We start from the raw sequence: 13,539 nt of genomic DNA, 5'->3' as shown, positions 1-13,539 counted from the left end.
GAGTAGAAATTTGTCCTTGATGCCCAGCTTCATCCTTATCAGTACTCTTTCTACTTTCTGATGCCCTCCCCATGGCCAGCCTCTTTCCCTCTAGGTGTTTGACCTGTGCCAAAAATCTTGCTTTTAATGGGCTATAAACTAGTAAACATCAGGTGAAAATAAGACAGGGATGATCACTCTCAGAAAAGAGTTTCATTCCATAAGGATGTGTTGGAAAATCAGAAAATCTTCAAGAAGCTATGGAACAAAGCAGTAATGATATGGTTATAAGATGGGTGGTTGCCATTTTAGGATGACACATTCTGCTTTTTACCCTTTTTAAAAGCTTTTCACATTGTGGCGAGCCACTAGTTATTCTTGCCCCTGGCCCTTAATAGTATATTCTTACCATGATTGGGACCAGGAGAAGGAAACCCTGAATGGACGATCCTCCAGGGCTCTGATGTGTACTTGTTTTTCCCAGTACTGTGTCTTAAGTGCCTAGACACTTTGGCACTTAGTAAATATTGTTGAATAAATGTTGAAAGTGGCACATATGCAGGTATAAGAGGTTTAAGACTGAATGTAAAAAAGGAAAAGGAAAAAAATCTGAAGAAAAGTAGTGGGGTGTCATGTGTGAGTATGTATGTGTGCATGTTAAAGATCTAGATACATGCATATTTTCTTTGGTTCTTTGAATTATGGTTTAGGAATATGTCACCCCCAGGGCTCTTTCAACATGTGTACTGGTGAACTATTGCTGAGTCATGTCCATTAGAGCCTAAAGAGAGGTAGTCTTCCCTTGGTGAGCTGGAGATCAGATCTCTGGTCAGCAAGGATCTGAAATAGGTGGCTGGATTTGAGTTTCATCATGGTGGGGGGAAGACAGCTGCCTGTGTCTACTAAAAGTCAGTCCTAGAACAATTCTGTATCAGAAACCTTTCCAGTCTACTTCCTGAAGAGACAAATGAGTTGCTACTTAGAGGACTCTCATAACCTAAGCCAGGGATGGGAATTCAGTATTACCTTTTGCAAATACTCTGAAGGAGCTGTCTTCTAGTGGGAACAGCTTGTGAAGGCCTTCCTTCACCTTCTTAGCCACCTGTTTAATGGCTGACAGCAGCTCAGATGTGCTGCTGGAACTCACAACTTCAAACCCAGCAAAGATTCTTCCATCTCTGTAAGGACTATGTGGAAAGAAAAATGAGATTCATTTAGTCAGTCACTCAGGGCCTGCTGCATGTATGCACATCACTGGATCCATAGGAACACATCAAATAGATTTGGTCCCTGCCTTCATAGAGCTTACATTCTAGTAGAGAAGATAATACAAACAAGAAGCAAGTAACCACCATATATAAGTAATTATGCAATTGTATATAATATATATATAAATTTAGTTAAATGTTATGAGAGATAAATGCAGTGATAAGAATAGTAGGTGGAGATGAGTCCCACTTTATTTCTTTAAAATTTTTTAAAATATTTATTTATTTCTTTGAGAGAGAGCATGTCTGCATGACTGAGAGGAAGGGCAGAGGGAGAGAATCTCCAGCAGACTCCTTTCTGACACAGAGCCCAATGCGTGGCTCAATCTCACCACCATGAGATCATGACACATGAGATCAAAACCTGAGCTGAAACCAAGGTCTGTTTAACCTATTGTGCCACACGGGTGCCTCAATGAGGCTCACATTAAAATAAAGCTGGCCAAAAAAGGCTTTTCTATGCAGAGGGTCTCTGAAGTTGAGGCCCAAACAATGAGAAGAAAAGTCCAGTGTTACAAAAAACATTGATGTAGGGTGCCAGCTTGTGTGAAGGTCTTGAGGCAGGAAAATGCTATGAGTTAGACAATTAGACAAATAGAAAGACTATCTGCCAGCTCAAGAACTGGAGTTGTTTCTCAATGCAGAAAGGCTTCAGTGTGGGTTTCAATTATCCTAGGGGGAATAAACTGAGTTCAATAAAACAAGTTATAAGACAAAATTGATTGATTAATTAATTTTAGCATAGCTAAGTTTCAATGAGCAAGAGAGAAATGGTAGGAGATGACTTTAGGTAAGTAGCCAGAAGCCAGATTGGGTAGGGCCTTAGAGTTTGAATCTTATTTTTATTAAAAGGTTTCATTCTTTAGTAAAAGTCAGTGCCATGCTCAGAATGAGCCGCTGCATAGAATGAGCTGAAGGGAGGCAAGCAGGGAAACAGGAGGATCCATCAGGGGGCCAGTGTGTGTGGGGAGAAGTGGTCAGGTTGCACATGAAAACTGAGCCATGGGAATCACGAAGGATACTAGGAATGGAGAAAGGATCCTGTCAAGAATGACTGTAAGGGATGGAAAAACAAATTGCAGTGTATTCATACAATGGAATAGCACTGGGAAATAAAAAGGAAGAAACCCTCCTCAAGGGCACTTGGGTGGCTCAGTCAGTAAGGTGTCAACTCTTGGTTTCAGCTCAGGTCAAAATCTCAGAGTTGTGAGATTGAGCCCCAAGACATACTCCATGCTCAGCATGCAGTCTGCTTAAGACTCTCTCTCTCCCTCTCTCTCTAAAATAAATAAATAGATCTTAAAAAAAAAAAAAAAAAAAGGAAGGACCCCTTGGCACTCAGAAAAACAAGGATGACTCTCAAAGACATTATGCTGACGGAAAGAAGCCAGACACACACAAAAACTACACATTGGGTGATTCCTTTTATATGAAGATCTGGAATAGACAAAACTAACCTACAATGATAGAAGTAAGAGCAGTGGTGATTTCTGGTGGGAGGTAGGGGTGGGCATGGAATTGTCTGGAGGTACAAGGTAAATTCAGGGGGTGATGAAAATGTTCTGTCTCCTTAAAAGGTGGCTGGTACAAGCATTTGTCAATGCTTACGAAACTGTATACATAAGGCTTGAGCTCTCACTATGTAAATTATACCTCAATAAAAAATGATTACAAAGGATGACTTCAAGTTTGGGTGTGTACAACTGGAAGACTTGCGTCACTGTAACTGGGATGAACACAGCAGTGGGAGAAGTAGCTTAAAGGTTTTGAGGAGAAAAGTTGGAGGATCCCTGTTTTGGACACATTATGTTTGACATGACTACTAGAAAGTCCAATGGAGATGTTAATTGGCAGTTGGATATTTGGGTTTGGACTTCATGGGAAAGGCTAAGCTCAAGTAATACATTTAGAAACCATCAGCATAATGCATTGTGTTTTGAGGTCATGAAAACAAGTGAGATCATATATATTAAATCCTGCAATAATGCCATAAAGTAAACATTATATTGTCCCCCATTTTGTAGGTAAGGGAGCTAGAGTCCCAAAGAGAAGTTGGGTCAGGTAATGATTAATTATTAACTGATGGATTAGAATCTCTCATGCTCCAAATATCAAATTCTTAATCACTACATTGAACTACACTCACAATGTTTGAATAAATCCAAACACTCTTTTATGTAGTGAGAGTCACAGTGTCTTTGCATTGATACGGCTCTCCTATCAACAAAACATTGTTTACAAAATATTTTCCTGCCTATGATTTCATTTGATTTAATCAAGTTAAATCATATTCCACAAGCTTTAACAGTCCCATTCACCAGAGAAGTAAACTGAGACATTAAGAGATTAAGATTTACTTTAAATCATATACATAGACAATAAGACCTAAATAATTGTATTTTATTGACTTATGCCTACTTTATGATTTTATCTACAAATTACAGGAGATAGCTTATAAAATATATGGAATGGAATATGTGTTAGAAATATAAATGGAAGGGCACCTGGGTGGCCCAGTGGTTGAGTGTCTGCCTTTGGCTCAGGTCATCATCCTGGGGTCCTGGGATCAAGTCCTGCATCACACTCCCCAGAGGTAGCCTGCTTCTCCCTCTGCCTATGTCTCTGCCTTTCTCTGTGTCTCTCATTAACAAATAAATTTTATAAAAAAGAAATAAATATAAATGGAAAACTAGGACCAAGGTAAAGAAAAATATGAATATTGAATACAAAAATTACTGTGATTGTTTCAAGTTTTTCTATGCATTCAGTAACTGCAGTCAGAAAAGAAAATATAATTTATTATATAGAACTTGGTATTAGAAAAAAGAAGCAGTATCTTTCCTAACATTGAATTTTAAAGAAAATTATACATATAGGCCTTTATGTAACAACATAAGAGAATTGGAAGGATAATATCTAAGACAGTATATTTAAAGCAATGCTGTTGAAAATTTCCTATAGCTATTCTTTAACTGTGAAAAATATATATTTTCAGAGTCAAGCTCTCTGACCTCTAAGCCCCTTCCTCTATCAAGTAAACTATTAGTAGTAATCAATGTACACATGGCTAACTAACCAGTTGATTTTTGGAATGAAAGCATAAACAAAAGGACAATTTACTAAATATCTCTTTATTTGCTGTAGACAATACCTAGTCAGTTTTGAGCTATGCATAGGTGATATCTACACAAAAATGGTTTACCCAAGTCTCCTCGCATGGCTCCCAATTATATAACTGTATCATACCCCTCTGTGCTTGTGAACAGAGAGAAATCATCCTTCTGCAACCTAAACCCTCATCTTTACCCCTCATCCTTCCCATACTTGCATACCATGATTTCCTGTTTCATCCCAAGTTCTGCAACAATGGGTTTGCAGTTCCAGTTCCTGAGCTACAGCTTGGAGAATGCCATTCAGTATTTAAGTTTCCTCTTCTGACTTTTAGAAGCATCACAGACTTTTGTCCGGTTTTAGTAAGAATCCTACTAGAAAGGCCGGCTCTTCCCTGTTTTCTGTCTAGATCATTTGGGAATGGCACTAGGCATTCTGCAGGATGGGTGCACAATTCTGGGGATGTCCGTTTTTAAAGATTTATCTATTTATTTTAGAGAGAGAGAAATATAGAGAGAGCATGTGAAAGGAGAAGGGCAGAGGGAGAGAGAGAGAATCTCAAGCAGGCTCCCTGCTGAGCTCAGATTCCCAACACAGGGCTCCATCTTATGACCCTGAGATCATGACCTGAACTGAAAACAAGAGGTGGGAGTTCCGCGAACTGAGCTACCCAGGCACCCCTCTGGGGATGTCCTTCTAAGGCCATTGTGAGTACTTACCGAAATTGGGTGACACGAACTGACTCAAAATCTTGAATTCTTTTGAATGCCTCCTTAAGCTTACAAAGAGAAAAAAGGGCAATATGTTGATCTTTGACCCCATACAAGAAAGATATTTAAGAAAAAAAACTCACGCAGATAATAAGTAAACCAATAGAACCATTGAGCAAAGGAAAGAGATACTACAGGAGGCAGTTGCATATTATACAAATAGAGTTCAAATGACAGTTGAGAATTGTACACACACACACACATCCACACACACACACACATCATTTATTTTTGAGTTTGCTAGTAAAGATTGGAGAACCAATTGCTTAGAAAATAGGGGATTGGGTGCTAGATGATACAAATTTACCCACAATCTGTTTTCTCCTTCACAAAAATAAGCCATAAATCTCCATATGCATTTAAACTGACTCTATCTGGCAAGTAATTGTGTATGTCTTCAGTGAAAATGACATCTGAACCATCATCCTAAGCAGACAGACACTGATTCACTTTTTGGTGACTTCATTACATAGTCCAGAATTTTGCTCAGTAATTCTGTTTAGAAGCGAGGCTTCTTTATGGAATGAATCCCAAATGCTGACAATTGAGCCTGGAGCATGAAATTTTCTTTTGACAAATATAAAACAGAAAATAATCAAGAAGACTTGGTAGACTATGACTCACATAAATGAGCAAAAATGAACACAAGAGAAATGGAAAGAAGTCAATTGTTAAAAATCTCCCAGAAAGAAAACGTTCAACATACGTCAGTTGTGGGCAAAGCGATTAACTGCTCTGTAATAACTCATTGAACATGAATAATTAAGAATATGTATTAAATAAACACGCTGAATTGAAAACATCTGAACTTATGTTTAGCCAACAATTTCTTATGTAGTAAGTAGAAAGCGCTTACTTGAATTTCAATTCCAGTCGCATATTTGGAGTATGAAGGAGAAGATGAATTCAAAAGGTCTTTGGTAAATCTTTCATTAATTTTGAAAGTGCCCCAAACCTCTATGGGAAATAAAAAGAGGTTTATAGATATAAAAATCACTCAGTGGAATTTATTGCAGCATAAAATTACAGAAGTACATTTGAAGCCCATCTACTCAACAGCAGCATTTCAATTTCTTCTTGTAATGTAATGAATGTTCACCTAAAATAATATGGGAAGCAGACACAAAACTAGACTTTTCAGTTGTGGATTTGAAATATAACGAGAAGGTGCTGGTGATCAAGATAACCTTACAAATACGTAAATGTGTGGCCACTCATGTGTGGTTACAAAAGGCAGTCAGTTAACACTAAAATGTGTGTCCATCTAGGCATTGAGCTGAAACATTCTGCCTATGAAAAATTTTTTAAGAAGAAAAAACTATAAGACACTACTTGCTGACTCTCCCATTGCTTTTCTGTGCTGGGGCAGGTTGTTGTTCATTTTCATATGGACAAACTCTGTTTATCCTTCACTTAGGACCTAGTCAAATGTACCTCCTCTGCAAGGCCTCCCCAGATCCCCCAAACGCAAATTCTTTCGCTCCTCTAAACTCCTACAGTACTTTGTTCATACTCCCTTTACAACCTCTTGTACCAACATATCTGTGAGCATTTCTCACGTTTATATAAACACACTCCACTTTGGAAAGAGCCTTGTGAGTATAATCCCTGTCTGATCCATCTCTGTATCTCTTCAAGATGCATCAGACATAGACCACCTTTCAAAAAGTAGGCTTTCATTCAAATTTATTGAAGAAATTACATTGTCTTCTTTCTTGGATTACAGCCTCACCTCCCCAACTGGGCTGCTAATTCATAGAGAGAGAGAAATGTTTCATTGTATCCTCCCAGAATTCACCTCAGATCTGGGTATAAATATGGCGTTTCATAAATATGTGTGGCCATCATGAATTGGCATGGTCCTGGGAAGGGGAGCCAAGAATGCCCAGGAATGCTAGGTTTTTTTGGGTTCTCCCTCTCTTTGCACAGCTCTACCAAAATCCAGAGCTTCAGGAGAACTGGAGTAGTCTCTGAGGAGACTTTCCAAAGTCCTTCAAGCCCTGGAGGCCACATCATTTGGCTCACTTCATCATCTACTGAACATAACCCTTAGGCAACAAAGGTCCCCCAGCTTCCACTGGTTTCCTAGGCTAGACTTTTAACTTCTGTTTTGTTTTGGTAATGCATTCAATACATATATTTGTTGGCCACCTAGAACATATATTTCAGTATAACCACTATGTGTTCTTCCCTACTCTCACACCTCTAGACTTCCCTTTTCTGGAAATTGATGTTGGCAAAAGAAATGAAAAGAAGGCAGGAAAAAAATTTTGTGTACTCAAGCAGTTCTCCTACTTGGGATTCCTGTGAATTCCCCTCAATCTCAATAAAATCATTGAAATGCAGAGCTGAGCTGGATGACCATGAGGTTAAAGTGATGCCCAAACATCAACTCTCATTTCCCTTTTTTCTACACTTATAAAGCTCTCTCTCTGTCCAGCTAAGCCTAGTGGGTTATGTTGTCATGGCCCTTTGACAATCCTGCAAACCATAGCTCTGCTCATGGAGACTAAGAGTTAACACATGGGCAAGAAACTAGAGTTCCCTCTCTGTGCAGGTTGGGTGGGAGGGGCCCCAGCCCAGAACTCTCCTCCTGGCACCCTTATGTGCTTACTTGTTCTCTCACAGAAATTGGTGCTCTGACTGAGGTTGTTGACATGACAGTGACAGCTCTGGAGTGCTCCAGCTGTGTGAAGGTAGCATTTCTGGGGATCAAGGCATGAGGGAGGAAACCAGGTGTAGCCGTCCTCACAGGCACACTGCAAACTCCCATTCTGGTTGCCACAGTCTGCACAAAAAACAGAGCTTGGTTGCATGAGATCTGGTTTATAAACTGACCAGTCCTGAGCTCTCACCCTTAGACTTAGAATCTGAACCAAGTGTTTCTCACCAAGAGCTAGAAGGGTGAAAGTAGGATGGTAATATGTTTAAGGTAAATATATGTCCAATTCAATAGATTCTCAGCCTGATAACAGACACCTAACAAAAACACAAAATCAAGTGGCTGGGCCTGACATCCAAAAGAAGGATGGATGCCCACGGATGCCCTGAAGATAGCCCTTAGAATGGGAAAGAGAAGCAGAAGAGAGGGTGTCAACCTGACAGCTATTTAAGAATTCTAAAAAGTTCTTTACCACCATTTTGCTGGAGGTTCCTCCTACCCACCCAGCACCATTCTCAGGTGATGCTAAACATCAAGAGAGTTTTTTCTTCTTGAGAGTCATGGTGAAAAATTCCATCAGCCAATTCTGTGTGCTCATTCCCTACTGACTGACCTAAAACACCTATCAACAGGTATTCCTTTATAATTGGCCAAAAAATTGGGACAAAGTCACCAGACATTTTTGGGGAAATATGCATTATGATATTTGATATGGAATGATTCTCAAACTTTGTGATATTATGATAGGGAATGATTCCCAGACTTTGTCATGTGTCAGAATCACCTAGAGAGTCTCATTCCAAAGTTTCTGATTCAGTAAGTCTGGGACAGGGCCAAGGATTTACATTTTCATTAAGCTCTCTGATACTGGTTCCGCTGCTAATCTGGGCACCACACTTTGAGAACTACTGCTTTAGGCAAATCATTTAATGTCTCTGAGACCCAGCATTGTGATCATTAGTGCTATCAATTACTTCTTGCTCTTTTCCAGGCACATAGTAGGATTACATATCCTGGCCCCCTGAGGTTGAATGGGGCCACAAGACCAGTATTTGCCAATAAGTTGTAAGCAGAATTAATATGTGTCACTTCTGAGTTAGAGGATTCAACTGCCAATGAGTGTTCTTTTTGGCTCCAACTGAGTACATCTGAGATAGTGTCTGATTCATTAGCCTGAATTCCCAAGTGACCACACAAACACAACCCTGCTGCCAGCCTGCAATAAAGAGGTAGCATGAAGAGGAAATAAAATGTCTTCTTTCAAACCACAGATAATGTGGGGTTGATTGTCTCCATAGCATAACCTAACCTGACCCGACTGCTACCCACCTTCCCCCTTCCATTCCCAGTCCCAAGAGGGCAGATTTACGTGTAGTGGCTTTTGCTCTAATAATCTTCACTGGAGCATGTAACCATAATGATGGAGGCTTCAAAAGCTTCAGAAAATTCTTCAGGTCTCTCTTCTCCTTGGAATCTCTATAGGACACCTGAAGCAGTAGCTCATACTCCCGGACTGGGCCTAAAGAGAGGAAGATAGTCAGGAGCTTTCTTTTTCAATCTGAGAGAGAAATATTGCCAAGGAAGCCACCAGAAAGCAATTGTCACATGTAGCCTGGAGGTCATAGGCTATGTCACGCTGCTTGTTACTGACTTCTACTCATCCAGACACTAAATAAAAATGAGCATCCAGAGGAAACACTTGCAGACAGCTCCACATGTGCTTGATCTATGTTTATCCCCATTTCTGCCAAGCCAGCTCTCCACTCTCCCTGACCCATCCTGGTATCACCCTCCTGACTTTACATGGTTCATCAGGATGCATTCAAGGTCAAGTTTCAGGCACCAAGACCCAAGAAAGAAGAGGTGAGAAAAATCCTAGTTATTCTTCCCTCTTGCTCTCCCGGCTCCAGTCTCCTTGGAGCATGTCCAGTATAAAACCCCCAGTCTTGGGCAGCCCAGGTGGCTCAGCGGTTTAGCCACTTTCAGCCCGGGGCCTGATCCTGGAGTCCCAGGATCGAGTCCCCTGTCAGGCTTCTGCATTGAGTCTGCTTCTCCCTCTGCCTGTGTCTCTGCCTCTCTCTTATGAATAAATAAATAAAATCTTTAAAAAAAGAAAAAAACCCCAGTCTCACACTTCCCTCTCCAAAGAGCCCTTTTTGATCCTCTGAGAAGGTTTCAGTAATTAGCCAACTTTGAGTACCTTATATGAAATGCAAAAGCAAAACCAAAACCAAACCAGACCTTACTTGAGCCTTTATGTACCCTCATCTCTGTCTTATCACTCCTGAGCAGCACCTTTTGTTTTCCTAAGGAGAGGCTGTTACATGTTCTGGACTCAGGAGACTATGAATCCTAGGAGGATCCTCCTACCCGGAACTCATTTAGGCACATTCACATGAAGCATAGTGTGGGATTTCATGAGGTTTCAAGATTGTCCTAAGCTCATTTACACACCTAGATTAGGAATATAAGGACCCTAAAGAGAGAGAAGGAAAGGGTGAACATCCTTCTGTTGTGGGTCTCCTCTGACTGCCACGGGCACTGAAATTTCCTAGAATTCTCAGATTTCTCGTGACAGCCATGCTTTCTGCGGGGATGGAGGAGATGGGGAGCTTCTCTGAAACTGGCCCATTTGTTAGGAGCCTGGGGCACCAGGCAGGAGGGAAATTTATAGAGAAGGAAATCAGCAGATCAACCTCTAGACTTTTCAGAAGGCATTCAAGAGGGTAGCAGGAAGCCAGCTGAGGCTGACATGCCCCAGAACATGTACAAGAATTTCCTGCTACCATTGCTTCCACCATCTCCCTGCATAGAGCTTCAGCCCAGCCTCTTACTCTCTCCTCTCCTCTTCCTTGTAGGCTGGAACCTCTGTCCCAGGTCTTGGGAGCTACACCAAGTAGGCGAAGGTAAGTGGACTTCTGCTCCCACTGCCCAAGCAGGTAAGAAGTGGGAGGAGGCTCATGGCACTGGTTCTAGAGCCAGAGTGTTTAGATTTGAATCATTCCTCCTCCCCCTAGCTCTGTATCTTAATTTTATTGTCTATAAAATAAAGATGACCATTCCGCCTAAATCAGAGGGCCAGTGTAAGGATTTAATTCATCTGATGCACTTAACATAGCGTCTGGCACCTAGTAACACCTCACTAAATATTGTCTTTTCACCGTCAGAGAAAATGTTTTCATAGCATTCCAAGTTGAATTTTTATTTCATTCTCTGAAGAAGTGTAGCCTTGCAGAGTGGTTAGTACAATGACACTATTTGCATACTTTTTATGACAGATCACTTCCCTGGACCAAAGCTTTTGTGGACTGACCCAGGAACATAACAACCATCTGTGTGCACCATGGTTTCCACCAAGAAATATATTCAATGTCTGGAACATCAGAACAACAGATTAAATTTCAGAATGCAACCTATTCCTAGGCTGAGGGTTGGGCCCACTAATTACATTGTTAGGACTGAGATAAGGAAGGAAAGGAAGAATATGAAACAGCTACTTGCCCAATATGATGCAGGTTACTGCGCCTTTATGTATTATTTAATTCTCACAAATGTGTTGCATTTGTCCAGTAAGGATGGCTATTATTCTGGTTTTCCAGATTTGAGGTGTTTAATTGTATGTCAAAGACCTCCAGTCAGTCAGAAGACCTACTGAGGTAGGAACCCTAGTTCCTTGTCTACTGCACCACACTCCCTAAGGTAGGCTCAGCTCACCTGGATGCTTTTTCTTATTCAAAATGAGTCCTCTTTTTGTTTTGATGCCTTCAGTTCTCTGTTTAAAAGAAAATGAGAATTATTAAGGCAGAGCTTTGTAATGATTGTACTTCATAAGGCCTTATTGGATCTCCCAGATGAATTGAAATTATGGATCTAAAATCCAAGTCAGAGATAGTGGAGAGGTGGCCAGAGAAGGCTTCTCTGAGACAACTTTTGAGCACAAACCTGAAGGAGGTAGTGGAGTAAGGATCCCTGGAGAAAGAACTTTCCTGGCAAAGGGAACTGCACATGCAATGGCCTTGGGGTAAGAATATGTCTGGCATGTGAGGAGAGAGTGAGGAGGCCAGAGTAGCACAATGGAGTGGGGAAGGGGAGATGGTAGCACTTGAACTCAGAAAGTATCTCCAAGGAGGTGAGCTGTTGGATCTTTATAGGGCAACAGCTTAATTTTTACTTGAGTGGGATGGGAACCCACTGGAGAGTTCTCAAAAGAGGTGAGAGTGCTCTACTTTACTTTTTAGAAGGCTTAATCCTGCAGCCATGTTGGGAACAGACAGGCAGAGAAGCAATGAGAGCGTCTCAGGAGTTATTGAAATAACACAGGCAAGAGATACTAAAGGTGTGGATCAAGGTGGAAGCCACAGAGGTAGTGAGAAATGTTTGAATTCTGGGTGTATTTCAAAGATAAAGCAAAACAAAACAAAACAGGAGCCAATGGTTTAAATATGGATTATGGGAAGAGTCAAACGTGAAAATAAGTTTTTTTGCCCAAGCATCTGGAGAGACAATGATGCCACTTGTTGAGATGGGAAAGGAGAAGCAGGTTTGGTGAGAAAAAAAATCAGGAATTTAATTTTGGACATATTAAGTTAAGGGGTCTATTGGACACCCAGCTGGAGACACCCACGTAGGTAGTAGACAGACATATAGCTGTAGAGTTCAGGGGAGAAGGTCGAGATGCAGATGTATATTTGGGAGTCATCAGGGTGTAAAGAATACTAAAACCATGATCCTAGATGAAAGCATTGAGAGAGCGAGTGTAGTTGGGGGTGAGAGTCCAATGATTGCCTATGCCAATCTTTACGCCTTTCCTCAGTCAAAGAAATCATAAGAAGGAATGTGCTGAGCTAAACATGATCTCCAAAATGGTTTAGTCTGAGTTCCTTATTTTGCAGTTAGCTCATCTAAATTCCAAGAGATAAAACTGTCTAAGGCTATGCAGCTAATGTTGGTAACGTGGAGACAAGAACCCAAGATTTTTCATTCCAAGTCTATTAAATTATGCAGTTCCAGTTGCCAAGAGAATGATGGGTTTTCAAAGGGCAGAGGGAGAGAAGAGAGGTGGTAGAGAGGGAAAATAGGGCATATGCCAACTCACCCCCGGGAAGCCTTCCCAACCCTCAATGAGTGTGAAGAAAGAGATGAGCCAGAGCACGCGGACTTGCATCTTCAGTTGGCCTCCCTCCTTATCCTGGATTCAACGTAAACAACCAGAGTCACAGTCTGTGGCTAGACAATGGATATATCATGCAAGGCTGAGGCACAAAAACAAGTCATTCAAGCCAGAATTTAAAAATGCACACAGCGGTGGAGACTAACGAGCGGGTCAGAATCCCTGAGTGGTTGATTATTTTTCCACCTCACATGTGTAGCCTGAGATGCCATTATTTCCACTCTGGTAGCAGGAGTAGTAAGCTTCTATCTTTACAAACTGCCTAGAAAATTGCTCGAGAGCTCTCCTCTCAGTGATGAAATTTGACCAAACATAGGCTATTTTAAAATCATGCCTCGCTTAACTTTGCAAACAAATGCATTTAACATCCAGTTTTTTTTATTTTTCATGGTTTCCTTTTCATCTCCATAAAAACAAACATTAAAATAACCGAAGATCTGGGGCACCTAGGTGGCTCAGTGGTTGAGACTTTGGCTCAGGTCATCATCCTGCGGTTCTGAGATTGAGTCTCAAAACAGGCTCTTCTCCCTCTGCTTGTGTCTCTGCCTCTGTGTGTGTCTTTCATGAATAAATAAATAA

At 40.9% G+C, this 13,539-nt stretch overlaps 1 protein-coding gene across 12 annotated transcripts in view; it reads right to left on the bottom strand.

Moving 5' to 3' along the window:
* ADGRF1 (adhesion G protein-coupled receptor F1) overlaps positions 1 to 13,539 on the bottom strand; it is a 54,002-nt gene that overhangs the window by 25,415 nt on the left and 15,048 nt on the right. For all 12 annotated transcript variants that reach the window (XR_012034164.1, XR_012034172.1, XR_012034167.1 and 9 more), the window contains 7 exons: positions 12,886 to 12,978; positions 11,505 to 11,562; positions 9,160 to 9,309; positions 7,743 to 7,916; positions 5,985 to 6,085; positions 5,078 to 5,136; positions 1,006 to 1,166 (listed from right to left, as the gene is read on the bottom strand). Coding sequence is in view for 4 of the 12 variants with exons in the window: in XM_072832753.1 (XP_072688854.1) it covers positions 1,006 to 1,166; positions 5,078 to 5,136; positions 5,985 to 6,085; positions 7,743 to 7,916; positions 9,160 to 9,309; positions 11,505 to 11,562; positions 12,886 to 12,978 (796 nt within the window). In the remaining 8 variants the exon portion in view is untranslated. The remainder of the gene's footprint in view (positions 1 to 1,005; positions 1,167 to 5,077; positions 5,137 to 5,984; positions 6,086 to 7,742; positions 7,917 to 9,159; positions 9,310 to 11,504; positions 11,563 to 12,885; positions 12,979 to 13,539) is intronic.

The sequence above is a fragment of the Canis lupus genome, chromosome 7, assembly GCF_048164855.1.
Source record: "Canis lupus baileyi chromosome 7, mCanLup2.hap1, whole genome shotgun sequence".
In the NCBI taxonomy this organism is placed as follows: Eukaryota; Metazoa; Chordata; class Mammalia; order Carnivora; family Canidae; genus Canis; species Canis lupus.
Note: the sequence above shows the minus strand (reverse complement) of the source record. Positions and strands in the feature narration are given on the sequence as shown.